Source organism: Pavona decussata, unplaced genomic scaffold, assembly GCF_977016875.1.
Source record: "Pavona decussata unplaced genomic scaffold, jaPavDecu1.1 SCAFFOLD_143, whole genome shotgun sequence".
NCBI classification, from domain to species: domain Eukaryota; kingdom Metazoa; phylum Cnidaria; class Anthozoa; order Scleractinia; family Agariciidae; genus Pavona; species Pavona decussata.
This window is the reverse complement of record NW_028145556.1, coordinates 665,001-690,975: the sequence shown is the minus strand read 5'-3', so window position 1 is coordinate 690,975 and position 25,975 is coordinate 665,001. Positions and strand designations below refer to the sequence as shown.

The 25,975-nt window shown below is 40.5% G+C and overlaps 1 protein-coding gene across 2 annotated transcripts in view; it reads left to right on the top strand.

Moving 5' to 3' along the window:
- The first annotated feature begins 121 nt into the window (after positions 1-121).
- The window catches only part of LOC146466467 (AT-rich interactive domain-containing protein 1B-like), a 25,953-nt gene continuing 99 nt past the window's right edge, over positions 122-25,975 (top strand). The window contains exons 1-11 of one of the 2 annotated variants that reach the window (XM_085127030.1): positions 122-1,848; positions 11,808-12,119; positions 12,374-12,836; positions 13,094-13,501; positions 14,214-14,420; positions 15,042-15,271; positions 16,016-16,066; positions 16,734-16,815; positions 17,616-17,710; positions 18,422-19,589; positions 23,363-25,975. The exon at positions 23,363-25,975 is cut by the window's right edge and continues 99 nt beyond it. In XM_085127030.1, the coding sequence (XP_084983156.1) occupies positions 907-1,848; positions 11,808-12,119; positions 12,374-12,836; positions 13,094-13,501; positions 14,214-14,420; positions 15,042-15,271; positions 16,016-16,066; positions 16,734-16,815; positions 17,616-17,710; positions 18,422-19,589; positions 23,363-25,275 (5,871 nt within the window). In that variant the 5' untranslated portion in view covers positions 122-906 and the 3' untranslated portion in view covers positions 25,276-25,975. Of the gene's footprint in view, positions 1,849-11,804; positions 12,120-12,373; positions 12,837-13,093; positions 13,502-14,213; positions 14,421-15,041; positions 15,272-16,015; positions 16,067-16,733; positions 16,816-17,615; positions 17,711-18,421; positions 19,590-23,362 lie in introns of both variants that reach the window. The other variant, XM_085127028.1, reaches the window with a different exon arrangement.

The following is a 25,975-nucleotide window of genomic DNA, read 5'->3' as shown; positions in this document are numbered from 1 at the left end:
AACTGCTTTTTTGACGGTTGATGGCAAAAATTGCCCTTTTTTTGACGGTTAAGTTGACGGTTAAATTTTAGGTTGTCTGGGGTTATGTAGGTTATTATTGTACAGCTTTATTACTAACACGGCTCTCTGGAAGAGCTTTTGTAATCAATGGCATACCATGTTTTAAAATAAAGCCTTATCAATATGATAACTGACGATGATGTTTTGTGTTTTGTCTTCTAAAACTCTTAAATTAATTGGAACTCGATTACTGTCATGGAGTACAACTTTCTATCAAATTACACAGAAAACCCATGAAATGAAAGACTTTGAAATATTATGAACTGATTGATACGTTTCTATGGTTATAATGTCCTCGGGCAAAATGTAGCGATGTGTTTTTACTTTCACTCAAAAAAAAATTAAGTTTTGTCTACAGTGTGAATTTCTGGCCTGCCTCTGTCAGACAGCCAACGGTTTTAGCAGAGCACCTAACGCCGGTTCTTCTGGGAAACAAACAACGATTTCTGAAGTATTTGTCTTGAATATCCTTTAAAGGGGCATCCATCGAGAACATTCGTTGTCCTTGTGTCTCGTCTTTTTGACGTTCTGTACAGCAGGCACGCACACAAATGCCGTACTTGAGGCCTTACAATTTAGGTACCGGGTTACTGTGTGCGCAAGGTTTATGGTCCTAATGACGTCACGTCCTCTCTCCTGTCATTCAAACACGTGCTGACTGTAGATGGCCGCTAGTGTGTGAAAGGTTTTCACTGTCGGCAAGCTGAAAAGGCGGTAATTTTCTTCAACGTCAAACATTGCTAGGCAAGCCCCAGCGACACGTGCAAGTTTACAAACAATTTCAGAGGCTTTGGAATTTTTTTCCAAGTCGGTATGGTGTCGTAGAAAGTCTGAAGGCGCTGTTGAATGGCGCAAACTGCTCGGGTCCATGCGAGTAACGGTGGTGCAAGCAGTCGTCGCCTTCAACTTGCCAATAAGGAGCCTGTATCAAACACGGAACATACAAATCATCGTTTTAAATTCCCTCCAACGGGCGGAGAATTCTTCCCCGACCCGTACATCCGCGAGAATGGTTCAAGCAGTACAGTAGGCTCACAAAACCAAGGTATTTTGGAAGAGCTACGCGATTATATTCAAGGTTCGGAACATCGGACCGACAACAATAATAAGGGAAATTCCTTGCCCAACAAAATGGCGACGTCGACTTCGAGTGCAACGAACCAACCAACGGCGAACGCTAACGGTTTTCAAATGTCCATGAATTCATCCACGGGACTAACAAACAAGGCTGGAGCGTCTAGTTTGGGAATACCCGCCTCCGTACATCTAAACAATCAACTTTCATCAATTCTCGACCCAGGAAGTTCAGCGGCAAACGCGGCCGTTCCGTCCAGAAATCTCACTCAATCGAACTCTAATCCCACAAATATGAAACTTTTGGCATCGAATCAGCCTTCTCTATCCCCGCAAACCCGGTACAATCAATACAATCCTCGACAGGAAATGCTACTCCATGGATTTCGCGAAGTTCCCATCGCACCTAGAGCGCCGAACGTATCGGAACAATATGGCTCCCAACAAAGCTTTGTTTCTGCTCAGAGTGAAAATCAACTAAAAAGGGGGTTAAATCCCCAAACGTCGAGCCCGTATTCGGTGGGTTATTACGGTCAGGACTCGAGCACGTCACAGGCTGGCCAAAGAACGGCCAACTCGCAGCCAGATGAAAGAAATATGATTACAAACCAGCATTTTCAGTGGCAGGGTCGGTTGCAGACGTCGAACCATTGTTCGTCAAATTTGCCAGCAAATAGTTCGCCTGGCCCGCCAATGGGCCGTACACAATTGCAGGTAAGAGCGGATTATAACCGTTAACAGATTGTTTATATTTATTGGTATTTTAAGGCGTTCGTAGTTTCATTTGTGGGGAGATTGTAGAGTAAGTATCCCTACAGTAAGGAGCAGACATACGCTTAAAATATTTATCATCGGAATATTCATAATGGCGGACTCGAATTTAGCGCTGGGTGATCGGATTTCATAACCGCGCTAAAAGAGGTGCGAAGCGCGTTGGGACGATGTGAAACAAGAAAGTTTCGATTCGCAAACGTACAAGTTCGAGCCGGCTAAGATATTTTTTGTGTACAGTTTTCAATACAATTTAAACCTGGCTCACCACCTGTGTAATTTATCTACCTGTCTGTCTGATTGGCTCTGCTAGTGTCAATTTATAAATAATTGTAGACAGTTTCAGACATAGATCAGTCATTGGCCTTCAAGGGATTAATCTAGAGAACATTTTGTTGACCTTACCTTTGTGTAAAAATGCTAAGGATTACTCATGTCTTTGTCAGGGTCGTATTATTATCATAAGTGGTCTCATAGTTACTTTCTTTATTTCATTATCTTGAAAAGTTAAGACCTAAATTGGGTTATTGTGGCTGTTTCAACAAGACATGACAATTTGAAACATTAGCATATGTGTTTCACTATGACATCCCATTCATTTCAGCTTATAATTGGCAAGCAAATATTCACTAGATTTGCTTCTGAGCCTGGAACGGCATAAAGTTTGTTACAGTTTCTCACCTAGTGACCTTTTGTAGGTTTACCTTTGTATCAAGGGATGAAAAATCAATCTTCTGAGATGAATTAATGCAAACTTTCTTACCTGGGTATTTTATTACTTGAGACCAGTGTTAAAAAACTCTACTTTACTTTATTTTGACGTATTTTTGCTAATAGTTTACATTGCGATTTCACAAATTTGGTAGACTTGTAATTACGAGGCATTACTTTTTCAGTGTTCAACATGCTAATTTTCCCACATTGCAAAAATAAAACTCTAGAATGTGTGGCAATGAGATAGTGAAAAGTCATTTTCAGCTGGTAGATTTTGTACCGATGCGATTTATGTCTGATTGCTATGACGTGTGAAAATACATAAAATGCTTTTACAGTGCTAGTAAGATAAGCATTCAAATAGAGTTTAAGGCAAGGCTGTCATTAAACTTTGCTGAAGCTGACTGCACAAGGCAAGTAGGTGGTCGTCAGAAAAGAAAGTTTATCATTCTTGTTGTCTTAGTTATTTTCCAAACTGGCTATCTTCACTGTAGTTTACCAACCGTAGTAGCCAGCTATCAGCTACTAATAATAGCCCTGAGAATGGATTTTTCCTTTGGAACAACGAAAGGAAAAGAAATAATCTGTACATTCATTTGTTCTCATACCAGTGGAGATTAGCACTTTCTAGTTCTTGTATCCTTGTATTTTTACTTGGTTCTATGGTTTAGAGGCTCATTTGTTGTAGTGGTTAATGCTTTGGACTTGTGAACAAACGCTTCAGCCAAAGATTGGAAGGTTGTTGGTTCGAGGCTGACCAGTGAGTGCTTGGTGGTTTTACCTTACACATGTCCCAGTATAACGATGGTTTAGAGCTGTTTCAAGTGAAATCATTTACCTAAGATCAGCGTCAGTGTTTGTTCCCAATACAATGCAGCAAAATCAAGGCAGATTTTCAATGAAGTTTTCTGAAAGCACAGTTTATCTGGTGTCCAATCTCAATCTAATTCAGATTGATCAATCATTTAGTAGAACCTAACTTGATGTCAGAAAGATAGTTGCACCTAAACTATCTCAAGTTTAGCCACAGAACACTTTTGAATTAGTGTCACATTTTCAAACGGTGTATTTTGCCAACAAATGTCTGGAACGATTATGCCACAAATGTAGTCAAATGTTCCTTGATAAACTGGTTGTTGAGGACAGTATTGTTAACCATTTCTTCATGGTGCATTGTGAATGAGGGTTATCTTACATTTGGTGAGCATTTAGTAGCACTCTTTGAAACTTCCCGAAAGTCTGAATGCAAGAGATCCTTCAGGGGACAACTATTTACCTCAAGAGAGTATTTCAAAGAGTGTTTATTCTTTGCGTTAAAAGAGTTAACATTAAAATAAAACTAAACCAGCAATGGTAGTGTGTTGATGAGCTATTTTGCTGCAAATGTTTGATGATGTGAATCAAATCAGCTTTTGTTTAACTGTCGTACATGTACTTGGTGTCAACAACAGCAAGTTTAACCACATGGACTTGATCTAGTGTTATCCTTATCGAGCTACGAGAAACAGTGTTGTAACTGCAGTGTCAAACGCAATTGGTACCTCAGACATCATCTCTCTCTGCCAGCAAAATTGCTTGAGGTAGGGTAGGGGGAGAGGTAACTTTGTGATGGACTTGCAACTCATCCAGGGGGTTAATGCTCATGATTCATGCTGTGGTTTAAGTGTAGGTGCTGATGGCTTGCTTAATCAGCTGGATTGGGCATGAGTTTTACCTGTACAAAACGTTGGCACAAAATTTAACAATGTGTTTTCTAAAGATTTGAAAAAACTTGGAAATGATACTAGTTGCTGACAAGCATGTTATTAAGTTTCAGAGAAGTTACTCCTTAAGTAAGAAGTGGGTCATGAACTAGATAAGTATTTCATTCTTGCCAGCCAGCTAGCTTCACTCCACTTGCTATATCTAACAGCAAGTGTTGAGCTACTAATGACACCCCTGTACTTGGCTTGCAAAGATACAGAATGTGTCTTAATAATGAGTCTTGGATGATGTTGTATTGTACTACAATCTAGCCCTCATTATTGTGGCGAGACATTATTTGTGCCAGCATTAGCAGTAAGTCTGAATCAAGTGTTACTGCTATTATTCGTAACGTCATTCTACCTGAACACCATTGGCAAGTGGCTGGAATTTTTATTGCATTTTCATGGCATATGCAAAACAAACTACTTGCTATATCATTCCAAATCTTACAGAAAGCAGTGCTAAAATGCTTGGTTATAGCTGGTCGTAGTACATGTATATGGCCCAATATATGTTATATTCTGTTTGGAGTATTGTGATCAATAATTCTTAATTTAGAATCCTGATGATACGCATACTGTAATAATGATACATGTAACTTGTGTGAACAAAACTGGACTTGTTTTTGGTTCACAGTGTAAGCCATGGTTAAATATTGTCATCTTGCTCACAAAATTTAGAATCAAGGAGTCTGTCATTTATGTTTAGACTGTTTTTATATTGTCACTGAGAATTAAAGTTTCAACCAGTCTTGTGTTTCAGTACTTCATTAGTTCTCCTTTACACAAAATCACAGCACTGCTGGTTAAAACCTTGTTCTGTCCATTTGTTTAATGGCTTTAGCAAATTGTGACTGTTTCTGTGATTTGCTGACTGCCAAGTGAAATTCAACACAATATTTGAAGTTTTAGAACCTTTTTTCAATTAAGATTTGAGTGCCCTTACTCTACAGACACTACAAAACTGGGTCAAGAAACTAGGTGACTGGACTGACAATGAACCAGTGCTGTAGGTGACATAAGATCCACAGATTTAGTGGCAGTGTATTTCTTTGTTTCAATTTTGGTTTCAGATATTGGCTACATGTAAAACTGAATATATCTTGAAAGGTTTCAGCTGCAAATTTGAATGTTGCAGAAGACAAGCAATTGAGACAATTTCGTGAAGATGTTAAACCTTTAATTTTTAACTTTCATATTTCATTTTCTTTAAAAAAAAAGAAATGAACCAATACTGCAGTAACCTTGTTTCTCAAGCCTAAACTTGGCAGGCAGAAATAATCATGCTAAAGGTGTAAAATGGTTTAACTATGAACTGAACAGTAAACTGTAATGTGAAGGTGAACAACATCTCCAACCAACTTAAGTCTTTGGCCAATAGAAGTACTTCCAATTTTACTGAAAAGGCCACTGAGCTGAGCAAAATAATATCAGGTATTTGGTTGTAATTGATTTTTATTTGGTTCAGAAAAACACTTTTTAGAAGAAGTTCATAAAAAGTTAGTGTAACAGCAGCAAGAGGAAGTTTGATTTGTGAATCTCGGAAGTGAATTCAACTTGTTTCAATTGATCTTTGCTCTTTGTGAGCAAATCCCTTTTCATCAGCGTCTACGAAAACTAAAGCGATGCACAATAGCACTCTTTTATGGGCTGAAGAATAGTGCAAAACATAGCTCTGCCAACAACTGAAGAGTAACCCAGTGGAATGCTAATAAACGGTTATTAACATTATAGCGTTTGACATAGAAAGAATGCACTCCTTATACAGATCGGAGTTGAGATTTTAGGGGACTGTGAATGAATGGATCTTGGGATGCTATCAAGCTTCCCCCAAAGATTTTGCAGGGGTGGATGACATCATCACCAACTTGGCAAAGGAGAGAGGGCCTGGAATCAAGATCATTGAATGCTCTTCCTAATGTTTGATTATTACTACAGTCGAACCTCCTTTTGCGACCACCTCTCATTAGCGACCACTTTTCCAAAATACCAAAAATTTTCAAGTCAAATCACTATAGATGGAACCTCTCATAGGCGACCACCTCTCGTAAGCGACCACTTTTAGAGATGATTGTTTAAAATTTTCAATTGTTTTCAACCTCTCGTAGGCAACCACCTGCTGTATCTCTCCAGGCGAAAATTGAAAAATGTGTCTCTGTAACATATTTGCTTACATCATTACAGGGGATGCTGTAAATCTCACAGTCGAAGCTACTGGAAGTGTTTCCTGATATAGCTAAGCATTGAACGATTGATGAAATACACATGCACTATACTTCACACTGAAATAAACTTTAATCAGATTGAATCCCTTGTAGGGAAAAGCTCTCTTATCTTTTACCTTCCTTATCTTTTTGCTTATGTTCCGTTCCCTGAAAAATTTAGACAGCGCTTTTTGGAGTAATAAAAGAGTCAAGTTTCTTTCACAGTAATTGTCTCAATTGCTGTATCAAGCAATTTGTGAGATACAAACAATAATCACCACAGACGCTAGGATTTTTTGCCTAGAAATATTTCGAACCAGGTAAGAAAAGTTATTACTATGGGTTTCAATAAGCACTGGCAAAAGGGTTACGTCTCCGCAATTACCATATGTAAATTACCTGAAGTTTAGACCCTCTGTGGTCTGACCTCTGGTAAGCGACCACCTCCTGTAAGCAACCACATATCCTTGACATTATGGGTGGTCGCTTACGGGAGGTTCGACTGTAGTTTTATTTTTAGTACTTCTCATTTCTTCAAATTTTATTGATATCATAGTTTCAACTTATTCTTTTGCTACCCTCCTCAACTAGCAAATTATCTCGCTATTTGTGGGTAGCAATCATTTCTCTTTCATGTTAATTTAAAAGAAACAAAGAAGTTGAAGCTTAACAGCTTCATATACAAAGGAAATGATGATATCAGGGTCAAAAAGATGATCTAAGTGTTAAATGTTTTTGTAGGTTTTTTCTGGTTCAGGATCAACAAAGAGTCTGAAGAAAGTCATTATTATGCCATTTTGGCTCAGAAATTGTTTGAAGGGCATTTCTATGTACTTGTTCATTTGACTTAACCCTTTCCCGTCCGAGGGAAATGGTGAATTTTTCTAAATCGCCAACTATGAACTGGGAGACCACACGTGATATACCATTTAAAAGGTATTTTCTGGGGTGTGCTATAAATGACACCAACAGAGATGGAGGAGGTCACATATAAGAGTGAGAAAAGTCCAAAACGAAAGAAGAAAAACATTGAAAATTTTCCTATTCGTTGTACATATCGGGTATCCCCCTAAACCATAGCTTAATGTACAGCTCTCAGTGCATTGCTTGTTGTAAGATATCAACTGGACCCTTAACGTACAAAGGAAAAAAAATCCAAAAGTTTGAGGGGTGGTAAATCAAGTCTCATATAGGAGGGGGCATGATTTTATGCCTCCAATTTATAGATCTTTCAAAGATCTTTTGATCGTGTAAATTTCACACAAATTGACCAAATACTGAGCTCATAATTGCGTCTTGTGCCATATGGCACTCTTGGGCGGGAAAGGGTTAATTTCACTTGGTCATGATTTTGCAAAATGCTCATACTAATCTTAGTAACCAGGCATTTGATTGGAAGAGAGGGACCTGGGGACAAGTATAGGCCATTTTAGTCATTTACTATGCAAGCACTCAGGAGAAATGTGGTATTTTCCTTCTCTTGGGGGATTTGCATTAATTTACTTGTAGCTTTAAAGATGATGCAGGTTCTGTTCCTTTTTTGCAAGAAATAATTCAGTTCAGTTCAGTTTCTTGTTAATAATTGCTTGTTTAAAGTTTATAGTATGTTTGAATTCCAATGTGTAAGGTGACATTTTAGAATGAAAGGGAAGTCCAATTTTGTCAAATAATTGCCTTGAAGAAAAGTGAAATAAACAGTCATTATAAATTGTGGATTTTTTATTATCACTCGAAGTGGCCTGTTAATATTTTTTTTATTTTAGCTGCTCTCTCAATGGTTTCTTTTGGCAAAACACAATGTATTCATCAAATAAGTAGCAATAAGAATATTTGACCCAATTGCTTTTTTTTTTGGCAAAACAGAATGCATTCAAAATTTCATAGACATTACAAACTGTTGTCTATAATTTCTGTATGCAGGAGCTTTAAATTTAAATTTCCTAAATTTAAAGAGAAATTGAATCAATGGTTTGTCTAAATACAGAGAATTACTGTAAACAGTGTCCAACTTTTCCCACTTACATGAGCTGTTCTTTTTCTTTTTTTGTATGAAAAGTTGTTAAAATGTAATGAGAGTACCAGTATGTGAAGGAAAAATGCATTGACACAGTCACATGCAGTATCTGTAGAAGTTTGTTGATGTTTACAGCACCCCTGCTCAGGATCAAATTACTACCAAGCAAAATTCAGCAATTTTCTGGGTTAACCACCCCTTCAAAATGCTGTAGACATTTATAGCAACAGGCAAAATATTCATTTTTGTGGTAGCTCCCTCATTAAACCAAAAATTGTTCCCGAGACTTGTATATATGTTACATTGTAAAGTGTCACACTCGAGTCTGATGAGAGCAGAATGTTTTCCGTTTGAAGTTTTATGCCATATGGGCTGACAGACTCTTTCAAGCTTTTCTCACAATCTTGAGTTATTTATAAACACAAGTTCAATCATGACATAGCTTCCCTGAAGGTCAAAGGACCGAAAAATCAATCCTTGCCTTTTCCTGAGTTTTGCTTTACTGTGTCAAAAATTACACTTTTTTGGCTCCCACAGTTAGGGTTAATTTTGGGAAATGTTTGCCTTTGAGCTTGCAGTACTCATTTGCATGCTTGTTCTGACAAAGAATTGATTGCTGTAATATTGTTAAACGTTTTAAGATGTGCAGTTAGAAATGAGATTTGTTGTGAGATAAGAGGAAATGGCATTTCATAGGGTTTAAAGTTCAAACTTTTCTTGGGGAAGCATGCCCCCAGATCCCCTATAGAGGCAACAGCTTTGCTCTTTCAGTTTAAATATTTGCCTGCTACATCAGAAACCCTGCAGTAGTAGTGGTTTGTGATAGCACACCGATTTCACCAGCCATGCACTTGTTACGTAACTCTTATTCTGTGTTCTGTGGGCCAAAAAAAAAAAACTTGGCAGTGAGTGTAGTGAAAATCACCTGGCAGTCAGCTGCTATTTTGAACGCCGATTATATCTTTCTGTGCCAGGAAAGGGAGACTCAGCTGTAAAAACAACAGAGACTGCAGACTGTGATGTTAAAGAATCCTAGTCAGCCTCACCTTTTTTATTGTTCATAATCTGGAATCTGTGTTCAAATTACGCATCTTGCGAGAAAAAGGTCAAAGAACAACGTAACTAACATTAAACTCATCAACAATAGATGAGGTTGGGTGATGGTGCCCTTGCTACATAACATATTATTTGTATTGCAATACTCTTGCTTTCTTCCTTGTTTTAACATCAAGGAAAGAAAGGCGTTGTGCTTGTTTTTAGCTAATGCAATTGATTTGTATTTTTGGATCATGATTTCAAAGGTGTTTTCCTGTTTGTGACCACACTGTCCTTCGTGTTTACCAAAATGAAAGCAAATGTTAATGCCAGCCCTTTAACAATATTGGATGTTTGAGAGATTTTATATGAGCATAGAACCATGTGTTTAAGTGGGCATCTTAGTTTTTCATTGCCTTAAACCGTAGGAAGCGATGGCATCAAGGGGGAAACAAATATTTTGAAACTGCCTGTTTGGTTGCAGTAAATTGCTTGACTCTGGAAAAAATTGAATTACGGTAAAGGGAAAATGGTGGATATCATTGTCAAGGTGTGAAAAGCACAGTGAGTGAATCTTATCCATTAATCAAAACTGTATGACGTCAAATACCCGTAACAGAAAAATGTGAGCTTGTGGCAGGTTTTTACTTTGCCTGTGTGACTTCATGAAAGCCGTTTCGTTGGTCATCAAATCTACAAATTCATTCAAAGTCTGTGGAATCAACATGCAAGGTTTTGTCTTCTAAACATTTGCAGGCACCATGAACCTCCATAGTAGATGACCGTGAACCAATGAAACAGCAGGTTCCCTAGTGCTAACTACACTTATGGGAAGAAATTCCTGTGATACCTTTGAAACATTCCAGTTATGTTCTGTATTGTACTATACTCTTGCTACATCATGCATGGGAGAAAATCGCATAAATAAAGGGGAAGATTTCTAAATCAAAACTAGGAAAGTGAAAACAGGTGAATGAAATCCAACCTACATGAAGTGTGGAGGAAAGTGAGACCTCTTAATCATTCTTTGTTTTCTTGATTGGCTTGATTTATTTATATCTTTTTGGCAAGACGATGTTTCAGCTGATCAGGCCCTAAAAATTTATTTATCACCCAATTTTGGATCTTCAGGTGATTTCTTCACTCAAAATATCAATGCCATTGTCAAAAACTTGCAAGGAAAAGTCCACTCAGGCCCTGCTCCAGTTGCTTGTCACTAGGCATCCAAGCAAGAGCCTCTGTCGCTTTCTGCTAGGTTCTACCTCCATCTTTAGACAATTTTGTTGTCAGTCTTAGCCCATGGACCTTTTCTCTTTGAACTTTTCCATAGCAGTTTGAGGTCAGTTCTCTTGGAGAATTATCGCAACTCATGATGCAAACAAACTGGGCTGACTTTGTAATGAGAGCTCTTGGAACAAGATTGTTGTTGTAAAATCTTACCGTGGGTGTTTACTCATTTTAGAGGCTTTAGCACCTTTTTATTTATCAATTTTTGTCAAAAAAAAAAAAAAAGAGACACACCTCAAGATTATAAAATTTTTGTCTGTAGAAATGCGAAAGTAAAGACTGAACTTAAGATTAGGTAAATCAGTTTTCCTGATGTCACGCATTCAAGCAGTAAACACAGAGACAATGTCAACAATCTCACATACTTCACTTTAAAAAAAGCTTGAACCTTTTTTGGTATACTGTAAAATGATTTCGTAAACTCACAGACTAACAAAAAACTTATCATCTTTTGAGCTCTCAAAGTAAAAGCCTTATCTTTAATGGACTTTTCTTAGGGAACTGGTCATAACAAGTTTGTTCGAAGAGGACCCACCTTGTCTGAGGTGGGGGGTGGGGGTTATCGAAGACATCACCTATCTCATGAACATTACTGACAAAAGTTCATTGGCTTTCAAATTTGAGTTGAAATAGAACTCAGCTAGCAAGAGTCAGCGTTGCTAGTTAAACAAGAAAAGGGAGGTTTGAATTTTATTGTCATATTTTACTGCTGGATATAAGGGGGAGGGGGAGGGGGGCTATGCAATAAAGACACCATCTTTTGAGGTTGAGGAAGGAGGGTGCAGGCAGAGACCACCATCTATTCTGTGGTTTGGTGGGTCCTGTTTGAGTATAGTAGTTTTGACCACTTCCCTTATTTATCATGTTTGACCACAGTTAATCATATTCCTTTTATTGCAGCAGCCAGGAATTCCACAACCTCAATCTCCATACATGATGATGGGAAGCTCACAACAACAGCAGCAGCAACAGCAGTCGCAGCAAACTGCAGCCCAGCAGTCGTACCCAGCATACATGATACAGCCAGGAGGAATGAAGTCTGGGGGTATGCCACCACAGTCACAACAGTACTATGGCAATATGAGTATGGGACGGCAAGCTATGGGGCAATCAAATCTCACAGGACAGGCTCAGAGGATGGCAAATCAAATGCAGAAGCCTCCTCAGGATTACAGTGCCTTTCAACAGCAACAGATGCAGCATAGATACCCCCAGGTATGGCATACAATGCATTCAGGCTGCTTCATAAGCTGTCCTGTGCTGTTATTACTAGCCGCCAAATTATCTGGACTGTTCTGGTTGGAAAACTAGATAACCATTATTGCCATTGATAATGGTACCTACCTACCTAATGATAATAAGTAATAACAAATGAATACTACTTTTTCTGTGTGAATTCAATATTTACCTACCAACTTACTTATATTTTTCATTTTTGTGACAATGCATCTGCCTTACTTGCATTTCAGGCTCAGTTTCCACAGCAAATGTCTTACATGCCTCAACAGCAGCAAAGACAACAGCAACAGCAGCAACAGCCATCATATCCGCAACCGCTTCCTGGAATGTCGAGAATGTCCTCCTCCCACCCACAGCCGATCCTTCCAAAACCAGCCTCTAGTGATATGTTTGGAGGCTCCTCTGGTCTGAGGTACGCCAGCAACAATGTAAACGACAATTTACCAGGGCAGGAGTTTGGTTCAAACAGGATGGCAGATCAGGCACAACATACAATGCCAGCAGTGTCTGCCTCTTATGGCAATCCACCTATGGGGAGGATGGGTTCATCCTCAGAAATGCTTGGAAAATACGGAAGCAGTCAAGCTGGATACCAAAGAGGCAACCCACCTCCGTTCCCTGGATCTCTTCACACAAGACATACACCTTCTCCTAATGTCACTCTGGGGTCGCCCTTAAGGAATGTTGCAGATGGTATGTAAAAAGAGTAATGGCAAGCATAATTACAATGCAGTGGCTAGTGAATGGATGAGGTAGTAAAAGTAATCTCCCAGGACAAGTAGAATCATCCTCACAACCAGTTACCACTACTGATGATGTAGTACAGGTAATTGGTTGTGAGGTGTGTCCAATTGAGAGCTCACGCTAACATAACATTAAACAAGTTAATGGCTGACCGAGACCTAGGCGGTTGTTTCTTTCTTAACTGACCAAATTTTTCACTTTGTAAGGACCATCACCATCTGTTGGCATACCTAACTTTGGACAAGACAGCCCAACATCCACAGGAAGCATGCCAAACTATCCTCCTGGAAAGCTGGCTCCGCCATTTGGAATGGGAGGAAACCAGATGCCCAGCTCAGGAGCAACCAGCAGCAGTCTACCATCAGCCAGCGCAGGAGGTTCCAACTTCTCCACTCCTGGGGCAGGTGTCGGTGGACCAGCTGCAGCAGCTGCTGCCGCAGCAGTGCTTGAAGCTGTCAATTCTGGAGCAAGATTCCCCAGCTCAGCTCAAGTTCCAGGACAACCTTACGTTAATCCTCAAGAAATGCTGATGGGTGCTAAAGCATCGGAGGGTGTGGCTGCTTCGGGAATGTCTCCAATGCAGTTAGGATCTATGATGGGAAATGTGCAAACAGGTTTGCAACATTATTTTGTGTAAATAAAGGTTGATTGATTGATTCTAGTTATAACCTATTTTGTAGTGTACAAGTCAACCTTGAGGGTAATAAATGGGATTTTCCCAGGGATTTCTTTAAGGGCCAGGCACCAGGCAAATTGACCATCTGTGAAGGTGACTTCGCCCGGCTACTTTTAACATCTCAACCAGCTTTTAAAATAAAAGGACCATATGCAAGTCAACTAACCTGTCTAGGCACACTTATCTCCTGCCCACCTGTTCAAAATCGTAAAGAAATCCTTTTTTTATATAAATTGAATTCAAAGTTCTTGGTATATTCTGTCATAGAGCAGTTGTATGGAGAAAAAAATGCATCAATCAAGGAGCACACACTTAGTTAAAAAAAAAATTCAAAAAAATGTGTTTCTATATTTTCAATATATTTTTACATTTTAACTGTGGAACTTTTAGGAGATGATTGCAAGTTTGTTGTTACAAAGGAAAACCTCAACCAGTCCACTGAACGTGAAATAATTGAAGTTGTAAACCACTCAACCATTGTAACTGCTAGGTTATAAAGCTAGGAGAAGTTAACAAGCAATCCACTATAGTGGGTCCCTGGCAGGAAAGGGTTAAGTAACTAAGTCCTGGTATCTTCCACTAGCGTTTTTATTGTGTGATAAAAATATGTTACTCTCACACTAATGGCAAACTATGGAACCTCTATACAGGACGTGTGCCATCCCCAACGCTGAATGAATTACCCACAGCAGAAGATGTGGAGGCTATGATTGAGTCAATGAGAGCAGGCGAGACGTCACTGCCTATGGACAATGATGACCAGCAGCCATCACAAGGCTCTGCCCCGCCATCTGTGGCTTCAATGCCGGCTACAGTAGAATCTTCACCTTCACAGCCACAAGGAGCTCCAGCTAATGGTAAGATCAATAGAAATAGACAGAACCATGTCAGTGCTTGAAATAAGTGGTCATCCGAAGAGGACTCAAATGTTTATTAGGCAACCAATTTTTCAGTAAAATGTAAGGCCTGGTTGTCCGAGAAAAAACTGCGGACATACCAAGGCATAACGACCAAACATCAACAACCACAGTGGTAAGTACTTACTTTTCAGTTATATCCGACAGAACAAATATTTGCTTGGTCGGAAGATTTTTAGGGCTTTACATACTTTAAATTTAGCTTAAAGCTGTTGTCTTCTTTTAACTCAGTTTCCTTCTTGAACGAAAGCAGGTTCTTACACTCAATACAAGATATACCAAGTGCTATTAAAGGCACACGAGCAGCAACTGGCTGGGCTAGGTTGAGTTTGGTTTATTGAGCAAAACAAGATATGTAAATAAGATAAGTAGACAGAAAATACAATGTAACATAAAGTAACAAGTTCAAGCCTGAATTTTTTCAGGCTTGCTGTTCACAACTGTGTAAGTTGCGTATTATCATTCCCTTATTCATTGGATAATGATCTGTGGGAAAGAAAGGTCTAACCATGTCAATAATAATCTTTATGAAGTACTCCCTATGGACTTTATTCTTTGTAGCTCAAAGCAGCAGCAGTGATACCCAACAGCTCAACAACTCCAATTTAGACATGTCTGGTATGGCAAAAGAGGAGCCACCACCTTCCCCTCCATCATCGCCTCTTTCTACATTCTCTGGCTTATCGCCTGGGGTTTCTCCATCTGGTGTATCCATTACATCTTCATTTGCTGATGCGGAAATTGATCTGGATGAAATCAACCCTTCCTTGCCTAACAATCCCATCTCTATGGTAAGCTGGTGCTATTAGCTTGTCTTGTATCACACTAGAGTAGGGTGACTTGCACTCCATCACGTTCCAGCTCTTAAACTTTGACAGATAATACTGCCACTCTTTCAGTTGATACAACAATAATGATGGCAAAAAATGTGTTAGGATTGGTGAACAAGTTATGGTTGTTTTCTTGACATACAGTAATGGGTTATCCCAGCAACAGTGTAACCTGTTAAAACACCCCTAATTTTACCTTTAATTGGTTATAGATGACCCCATTTCATATTATGGAACTGTAGTCAACATCTTTAGATACAATTTTTTTGCAGTTTAAAAATTCTATCAGAGCGGTTCAGAGCCAAATTTAAGGTGGTTTTGAACCGCTCTGATAGAATTTTTGCTATTCATTAACTACGCTGTTATTGACAAGTTATTTGCAAGTAAAATTCACAATAAAGTCTACACATCTCAGCGAACAGTTTTCGTAACGTCTCTCACCTTCGTGTATCTGTTAAAAGAAACCACAATTTCTCAGGTGACGGTTTCTGTTCAAATTTTGACCAATTCTCCACCTCCCATTATCCCTAAGCAGACCTTCTTCTCAGTAAATTTCTCGAAGCACTAATTGCGAGATTTGTTTAAAATTTGATATAGTTATTTTGTTTGGATGATAATTCCCTTTCATTACGTATCTTGGTATTGATCACTCTTGTAAGCAAATGGATAAGGACTGAGACATTTTTCACTTCTTTTGTTCTACAGTCATCTTATCAGTTTCCACCATCAAGACAGAACCAACAACAATATGAGAAGGCAAGTGACACTTCCCCCAGGAACACCCCCTCCCCCTCCCCCAACCCCTCCTCATTCTTTATTATCCCCACCCCAAAAACATGCTGCCTTACCATGTTTCTGAAATTTCCTGCTACTTTGTATATCACAAGCCTGGGCGCTAACTTCTGGCACTTTGATTTCTGTGATTGTTTGGGTGGACAGAAATGAGAGAACGTGGCATTGGTTGGTTTCCACCCTGTTTAGAATTGGAAATAAGTAAGCTTGTTGTCTAGTGCTACAATTGAAAACATATTCATTATAAAACTTAAGAAGTGGATTTAGGTATTGACAGAATTTTTTTTTATTGCTTTGACTCTTTTTTTTTTTTGCACATGAATGTTTTGACAGGACCAGCTTTCCTGTCAATGGAATTCACTCCCTAGCACAAAACCTGTCTTTTTACATGTAGCTGAGGAACTATGCATTTCTCAGGTTTTCTTGCTGTAGCTTTCCACTTAGTACATCTTCTTAGTTATAAACAACTTTGTTGCACAGCTGGGTTTTTATTTTTTATTTTTTTTGTTTTTGTCTTGATGCAGTGTACTTACACTTGGAAGACCCTCCTAGTTTTTAGAGTGCAAAATTCTGAGAGGCAAATTTGCTGTGGCTTTCCATTAATTGTTGTATGATTTACTTTGACTTTCAGTTTTCCAAGTTGTATGAACTTTCTGATGAACCAGAGAGGAAGGAATTTCTTGATAAATACCAAGCATTTATGAGCAGTCAAGGTATAATTACCAAGCTTTTTGTTTTCTGACTGACTGAGTTATCAATCCATTTTGTAAAAATGTTTGGTTAATCAACAGAGTTGATAAGGTAATTTGGAAAGTGCTAATGTTTGAAGCGTTAGCCCTTCATCAAAACGACTTCAAACAAGGCAGATAGGTCAATTTTTTCACTCCTTACAAGACCCAAACTTAAAACCAGAAAAAAAGTTCCAAATTTTGTGTAATACTGAGAATCAAACAGTACAACCGGAAAGTGCTGCTCAATATCTTTCATTTGAATGGTCACACTTTAGGATTTCATCCACTGACTTAAAAGTTAGAACCAGTTTGTTCACCATAATAAACAGCACCACAGAAAAGTACTGCTCAGTAGCTTTCATTTGAATGGTCACACTCTAGGATTTCATCCACTGACTTAAAAGTTAGAACCAGTTTGTTCACCATAATAAACAGCACCACAGGAAAGTACTGCTCAGTAGCTTCATTTGAATGGTCACACTTTAGGATTTCATCAACTGACTTAAAAGTTAGAACCAGTTTGTTCACCATAATAAACAGCACCACAGGAAAGTACTGCTCAGTAGCTTTCATTTGAATGGTCACACTCTAGGATTTCATCCACTGACTTAAAAGTTAGAATCACCTTGTACAGCATAATAAACAGCATCACAGGAAAGTACTGCTCAGTAGCTTTCATTTGAATAGTCACACTTTACGTGACTTACACAGCACCTTGATATCTAAACACACCGCACAAGTTGGCAAGTGTATATTTATAAGTTGTATTTTGTCTTTTTCAGGCACGCAGATCACCCAGGTTCCAATGGTGACAAGACAGCCTCTAGACCTCTTCAAGCTCTACACTGTTGTCAGGGAAAGAGGCGGTATCCAGGAAGTGAGTTAATTGATTTATTCGAGTTCTTTCAAACAGTTTTTGATTGTTTTTGTATTTACTTCTCTTTTGCGTTTTCTGTGTTCTTTATGGTCTAGCTAATCGTGGCAGATATGCCTCGTTTTCACCCAGTCACGGGCAAAACCTGACCGTTCGTGAGCCGCATTTTCCCGCGTATTTTACCACCGCTAGTTGCTTGTTTTCCCGCGCTTGGCTCTCCTTATGTAATTCTCCTTCACTAGCTGCTCGTTTTCCCGCGTATTTTTCCACCGCTAGTTGCTTGTTTTCCCGCGCTTGGCTCTCCTTATGTAATTCTCCTTCACAAGCTGCACGTTTTCCCGCGCTTTTTTCCCGCGTATTTTTCCACTGCTAGTTGCATGTTTTCCCGCGCTTGGCTCTCCTTATGTAATTCTCCTTCACTAGCTGCCCGTTTTCCTGCGCTTTTTTCCCGCGTATTTTCCCACCGCTAGTTGCATGTTTTCCCGCGCTTGGCTCTCCTTATGTAATTCTTCTTCACTAGCTGCACGTTTTCCCGCGCTTGCCAACGCTTGGCATGTTTTCTGATAACTGTTACATAACAAAAACGCGTCACATCTGGGCAATGAAAACAAGAGTGAGAGTTACGCACTGAGCCAATCCAAGCTCAAAGCAAAAACATGCAACCAAGCTGTTTTTACTTCAGCTATTTACGACCTACTTAATTTTGTTCTCTAGGTTGTCAGGAGAAAGCTATGGCAAGACGTTTTGGACGCTTTAAACCTTCCCACAGAGATGCCGAGTATTGTGAATGTTCTTCGAAACCAGTATTCCCGCTATCTACTGTCCTATGAAATGAAACACACGAAAACAAACTCGATTGACGACATCAAGATCAATCTTCTTGAAGGATCAGGCATCCCGCCTCCGAATGCTACGGTGACCTGTTCAGAAGCCATAATACCCACGAGTAGTCTCACGCAGACCCAGAGACTTAACGCCGACACTTCCTCAGTTCATGGGTCGTACAGTTCAATGACAAGCGACTCTCCCGCAAGTCTGCCTCCAAACTATAACGCCAGAGATGGATATGCAGAGCCCAGCTACGACAACAGTAGTAAATATTTCTCGGATTTAAGGGACAATTCTGGTAATTTTCAAATGAATCATCCATCTACTTCCAGTACATTTGGAATGCCCCAGTACCCTTACAGCGGGGATAATAGAAGGCAAAGCATTCCAAATCTTCCCCAGGGAGGGCTCCCTTCGTACATGATGTCGCAGCGTAACATGTACCCCGGTCCCTCCGGTACTTCGTCCATGTCGCCGTTCTTTCAGCAGTCCAGCCCACAAACAGCACATCCACCAACCAGCTATCCCCATTCTCAGTACCAGCAGCGTGCAAGCCCGTCATTGATGGGGCCTCTCTCGTCACCTCACTCGATGATGCCCAGTGCGAGCCCCCAAGAAAAGATGCACCCATTATGGGGCTCTCAGTATAGCCCTTCAACCGAACCTGAGCACATGGTTGATTACCCTCCCGGGTCTCACAGCGCAAGAGGCCCACGCTCGTCAGGTGGGCCTCAACCCCAGTACTCCCCAGCGCCACCGTACGGCTCATACCCAGGCCGCCAGCAGAGCCAGTATTCCCCGGCCACTCCACCGTATCGCCCTAGTCCCTCGCCGTCCCCGTCATCCCGCCAGCAGCCCATGGCACAGCCAATGCAAGCGTCACAAAAAATGAAGTATCCACACCAGCAGCCGGCGCAGTCTCAGCAGCCGCAACAGCAGCAGCAGCAAGCTCATGCAGGTGCTATGAAGAGAGATGCGCCATTTCCACACGATTGTGTTGAGGCCACAAGACCAGTTTTCACTAAGAAACGCAAGCTTACGTCACGAGACTTAGGTACGTTGGTCTGTTGTTTTGTTTACTCGTGATGGGTGCGGAAACATTTATGTTAGCTTAATTATGCTGTTCACCCTTTCAAACCGTCGTTGCCGTTTCGCTCCCTCGTGGTCGCAATCTAGGAAGGATTCTTTTGGCCAAGTCGCTCTGTTTGTTTAATTGACTAAGAGGGACAACTGTTCGCTATAAAATAGTTGGTAGGGAGATTTCAAGGTGCTCCTATATCTCTTTAAACAGTACAAAGAAGTCGCCCTTTAAGTTGAAGAAGGCATCACCACTTTCAACATCGACCTATGTCCTAACAGTTATTAACTGTGCTCGCAATTTCCCTCGAAATAGTAGGTTTGCGTAATACGTCCTCGAAACTGTAAACGTTGAAGAAAGGCGGTCTTTTGTCGAACCCTGAAAATCAGCAATGGCGAACTTCATCAAAATTGTCAGGTTTCCAGACTTCTCCGTTTGCTGTGAGATTTATGAAGGCACAGCTGTGCGTGCTGTTCAGATTGTACATGAACTCTGTTTCAATCCGAGTTTCATCAACCACGAGATTAAAAAAAAATCCGGGAAGGTTATGGAAAACGCTGCTCAAAGTGGAAACTTTTGAAAACAATGGCCAATCGCTTTGGCCAATCTCATTCAGGAAACTATTTAAAAAATTATTACAATCACCTGGTAAGAAATAAAAATATATCAGTGTAATAAGCTAAGAAGATCTAGTAGGCAAGTGATATAATCAAACAAGATATTTTGCCGCATGGCAACATCGTGATTAGCCAATAAGTAAGTTACATGTTCACTTTTATCGCTTATTCTATTAAAAAATTATTCCGATAGTTTTCAGAATCCATTAGGTAAATCAGGGTTAGATACCTTAAATGATCAAGACCGGCCTTAAAGGCGTTGATACTTGTTGAGTATCGCACACGTAATGGTAGCTGGTTCCAATATTTAATAACGCTATTATTAAAGAAGTCATGCGCTGACCTTAAAGGATGGTGCGAAGCAACTTTAAGATTACGAGTTTGATAAGCTGTATTCTTCCCAAACATATTGTGACCGTACTTTACAACGCCGTTGATGATTTTGAAAGACTCGCGAAGGATTTCGAAAACGCATTAGTGTGGACGTAGCCGAAATCTGGGATCAACAGCCATATTCTCCTGACTGTTATTCATATATTTCTCATGCTGCTAGTGGGGAGAGTAAGCTTAAAATCACGACATTCAATTTTTGCTGAACATGTCCTTTATTCTCCTGACCTGAATGGTTGATCAAGCAGTGATATTGTAAGGAGAGGTGAGGTGCTGATCACTACTGGGGCTTAAGGACGTTCGCGTCAATTGTTTATGCGCATCTTTAGTGCGCAAGTAACGCACACGCCACGCAATGTCACGCGCAGTTCATGGTTGACGATACACGGAGGTAAACACACATGTCGGCCGATGTGACAGCATTAAAAAGGGGAAAAGGGGGAAATTCATTTCTGTTGCACAGTTTTAAAAACGAAAACTCGACGTGAAACGCTTAGACAGGTTAAGGTTGCAACAAAAAGTCCAAGAAAAGGCGTTGATACCTGCGGGTATTTCGCGCCAAGAGATTTATATATTTACTTGACTCTCGATATAACAAAATAATTGAAATGCAATACTTTATGTAGTCTATTCGTCAAACGAAGTCACCTTTAAGCTTTTTTAAGTTTTGATAGTAAACGAGAAAGTCTTACCTCACAATTCAAGAGAGCAATTTTATTGATCACCAATCCCGTGTACAATCAATCTCCGCATACCCATTCTAGGTAAATAAATTAACTTACTTCTCACATTTTCGCCTCGCTAACGGCTATAGATGCATTTTCTTGGCATTGGCTAAACAGCTGTATAAGTTTTGAAGGTAGAATAACAATAAACAACTTAAACGATCAGAGTTTTGACGGCAAACTCGAACGAAAACATTGACTCGAGCAATCATTGTGAGCTGTGCATGATGGGATAGATATCCCTGTTTAAGTTCCAGTGCTTCTCTGACCTGTCACGCAAAAACGTGACTTTGGAATCTGTCACCACAGCGGCTAGCTTGTCTTCATTATAACTCTCTTAGATGTCTGGTGACCCCCATTTTTTTTTCAATTGATCACTTTCTTTATCGATTGTCTACGTTTAAGAGCAAAATGAAAAAAATCTATGGGGCAGAAGTTTGATTATTTTCTATTTTTCTGTCCACACGCCATCGAATTACACTCTTTTTTGTCTGTGTGACGATCGCGAATGTCCTCTTTAAGGGCTACATTTAATTACAAGGATGACTCCAGTTGGACTAATTTACGAAACATATACGCTTAGATAAAATTTGACTAAAATAGTTTGTCTCCAGTTACTCATCTTGAATATTTTAGACTTAAAACTGTGGAGATCATTTTGAGTTACGAAGGCCCAACTTTTCCAAATCAGGGTATTTTTCCAGCGCTGTATCTCTGAAACGAAGTCGGTGACCCCCCATTTTTTTTGCATTTCTGACATCAATAACTTATTAGCTGACCACACCTAAAGTATGAAAAAAATCTGTGGGGCAGAACTTTTTCGCGCGAACGTCCTTAATGGACTAAAGGGACACTGTACCCCAAGTCAATCGACCTCTGTCGGCCACAGCTGTTTAGCGAATCTTGCCCAAAATAGGTCGCAGAATACTAAATACACGAAGACGGCAATTTTTTTTAATGGTGAAGTAACTATTTGAAACAAATGGTTTGCAGAAATGAAGGTAGTGTACCAGAAAGGCCGTGGACTAATAAGTTTTTCTTTCAAATGCAGCCAAAGTTTTTGTTGTGGATAACTTGGTCTCGTGCTCATTTCCGATTGTTAATGTCACCACCGCGTTGTACAGCACAACACACGTTGTCGCAGGAATTTGCTGCTCCATAGCTTTTATGTGACTGGTTAATCTTTAGAATTTCATCCGCACACAGCACTTATGACCAGCCATCCATCCATCCATCCGCATTGTACAGCATTGTAAACAGCACCTCAGGAAACGAAAACTGCTCGGTTAGGTAGCTTTCACAAAATATTTTATTCAAAAGCTAGAACCACTTTACACAGTATAATAAACAGCACCACGTGCAAGTACTGCCCAATAGCTTTCATTTGAATGGCCACTCGTGCCATAAGGATTTTATCCACAGAATGTTAAGCTAAAACCACCTTACACACCTGAAATACTACTCAGTAGCTTTTATTTGGCTGGTTACACCAAGGAAATCATCCACAGACCCAAAACTTAGATCTACTTCGTTATTTATACGGCATCACATGACTTTCATTTGGAATGGTATACATTTATATTTCTTGACCTAGGGTTCGTTTTTTTTTTCTGTTACCACGTAAAGTTTTTGCATGTCTGTATTTGTAAGTTCTCGTTAGTTTTCTCAAGTGTTCCTTTATTTGTCTTGTTCCCCCTCGATTAGCTTTGTAACTATTTGCGGGACAAACCATTTATTCTTTAGTTTTTCAAATAAATTGTTGTTGTTGTTGTTGTTGGGAGAATCCAAAAACGAATTTGTGATCACAGATCATTCGGATCACGGTGCATCAAAGGAACCGACGAATCCACTCTGGACAAGGATTCGTCGGTTCCTTTGATGCACCATGATCCGAGTGATCTGAAATTGGATTCTCCCCCCCTCCCCCCCCCCCCCCCCCGAAAAACGCATCCCTGGTGTTGACTCTTGAAGGTAAAGTGCCATTGACACAATTTTGCTTTTTTTTTTCCTTCACCAGGTCCCGTGGAAGCATGGCGAGTGATGATGTCATTAAAATCCGGATTGTTATCGGAAGCGACCTGGGCACTAGATACCCTCAACATTCTGTTATATGACGACAACACCGTGGCCTACTTCATGTTAGCTCAGTTGCCGGGTCTCCTGGACAACTTGATCGATCATTTCCGCCGATATTTGATCGAGATTTTCGGTGCTTTTGCCGAGAGTGAGATCAGCGTTGGTTCAAAGATACTGGAGGAATCAATGATAGAAGAACAAGAGAAACAGGAGTTCAGAAGTATAGAAGAGGAGGAGGAGATAGAAGAGATCAACCGCAGTGCTAAGAGAAGCTTTACAGCTGTGATGGTGGGCGCTACGTTCGAGTTTGGCAAGGAAGGATTTCAGAGTGGAGCCAGTGATTGGCTTATGGGAGGAGGTGACACTACACTACACATTCAGACGCACATTGGATCAATGCCGGGCAAGGAATACAGCGAGATTGAAAAGGTAAACCGAGATGAGGATACGACGAAGCATGTGGACTTCGAGACAGAGGTGAAAACTGAGAGTGGCAAAACTCAACCGTCTGAACTTAGCGATGGAAAGTCAGCGGCTATGTGTAAGGACGTGCATTGTTCAAGCGGGGAAAAATGCGGCACGAATTGTACGGAACTGAAAAAGGATTCATCTTGTTCAGAGTTTGAGCACGACTCTGTAGCTAAACCTGACATTGTCGTTAAAACGGAGGAGTCACCGACGGAGACGCTTAAACCACAACAAAACGACGCGTGTAGCAGTGAAACGGAAGAACTGTTTACCTCGCGGTTAAAAAAGGAACTTGATTTAGACTTGGATTCCGAGATTGAGGATTCTGAAGCAGACATTTACATTCAAACAGAAGTTGTTGGTAAAATAAATGTGAAACGAGAACCCGTTATCGAGGAACAATCGTGTGGCAAAGAAGACGCGCCACTCTGTTTGAGAACTGAGAGCCAAGACGCTGTGTCACGGCGTTGTCTTTGCGTATCAAACATTCTTCGGGGGCTTTCCTTTGTTCCGGGAAACGACGCCGAGATGGCGCGTCACGCCGGTTTGCTCTTGATTGTCGGCCGTTTGTTACTTCTGCATCATAAACACGCCAAACGTGTGCCTTACCGGCATTCGTATCTCCAGGATGAAATCGAAGTAGAATGCCCCAGCGATGACCGCCATGATTGGTGGTGGCACTGCTTGGAAGGCTTGCGAGAGAACGCGTTGGTGATCACGGCTAATGTGGCAGGTCAGCTTGATCTGTCCCTGTACCCTGAAGCCATCAGTATGCCGTTACTGGATGGGCTGCTACACTGGTTCGTATGTCCTTCCGCTGCCGCTCAAGATCCCATGCCGACGGCCACTCCGGGTACCTCACTTTCTCCAAGGCAGCTTGCCCTTGAGGCTTTGGCCAAGATGAGCATATTAGAATCAAACGTGGACACAATCCTCTCCACACCTCCGCTAACACGGGTGGAAGAGTTGTACGCCATGCTGGTTCGTCTTGTCGGCGAGAGGGGGAACCCAGTCACACGTGAACTTGCGCTCGTGCTTCTTTCCAATCTCGCACAAGGCGAGAATTCCTTCGTGGGCTTCGGCGACAGCAAGGCTTGTATTTCAATGTTGTTAGAATTTATCGAGGACGCTGCCTCCACCATGAGTGCGTATTCGGCTGGCAGCGCGCTGGTACAAGCTGGATTTCATTCGGAGAGCTTTTGTGGCACAAGTGTGGACATGTTACGCAGAGCTGCCTCGACATTAGTGTGCTTGGCACGTATTCGCTCGAATCGAGCGCTGTTCTTGCCCTTTCAGCAGCGAATCCTGCGTCTAGCGATAATGCGGATTCTGGACAGTATGATCACCAGTCATTTGGCTGAGATTCTCTTCTATTTATCAAGGTGAAACGCTGCGGCGACACGTTCGCGCGTTTTCTGCGCGATTTTCGTTCCTTTATTTTTCGTAATGGTGAAGGAATTTCGAAGCAATAAGAAAGGAATTTTCTCTCTAAGAGCAAGGTCCGATTTTTGTTTTTGTTTTTTTTCCTTTTGTTTTGTATACATGTGTAAGCGTGGCCAAGCCATTAAATTAGAAAACTTTGATTCGTGTGTTTATTGAAAATTGACTAGATCTATTGGCAGTAAATAGTCTGGAAAATAATCTGCTTGGCGTTGGTAGCGTGGGTTGTTCAATCTACCTCTTCGTGCCTACCGCAATGAACGTAATGGAGTCAAACTTCAAGACTGGTTTGTTGCACTGGTTGGTTCGTTTTCCACTAGATATCGTGCCGTTGCAAATGTATTTGTTCTCGTGATTAGACCAACTTTCGACGTTGTCATCGTGTAACATCAGGATTCTTGGTTGCAGAGTAATGCAATAATGACTACCGTTTACGTCCATTTCAAATTATAAACCAAGTTGCGAACTCGTTGTATTATATGTAAAGTTTAGTCCGTCCACAAAATAATAAGTATTTCTGGAAAAAAAAAAGAGCTTTTTGTAGATTTGACAAAACCAAACACGGAGGTTAAATTTTACATTTTTGCTATTCCTGTAGAGAGTACGTAAGAAGAGGCCAGGTATTGTTTGATATGAAAAATTACAT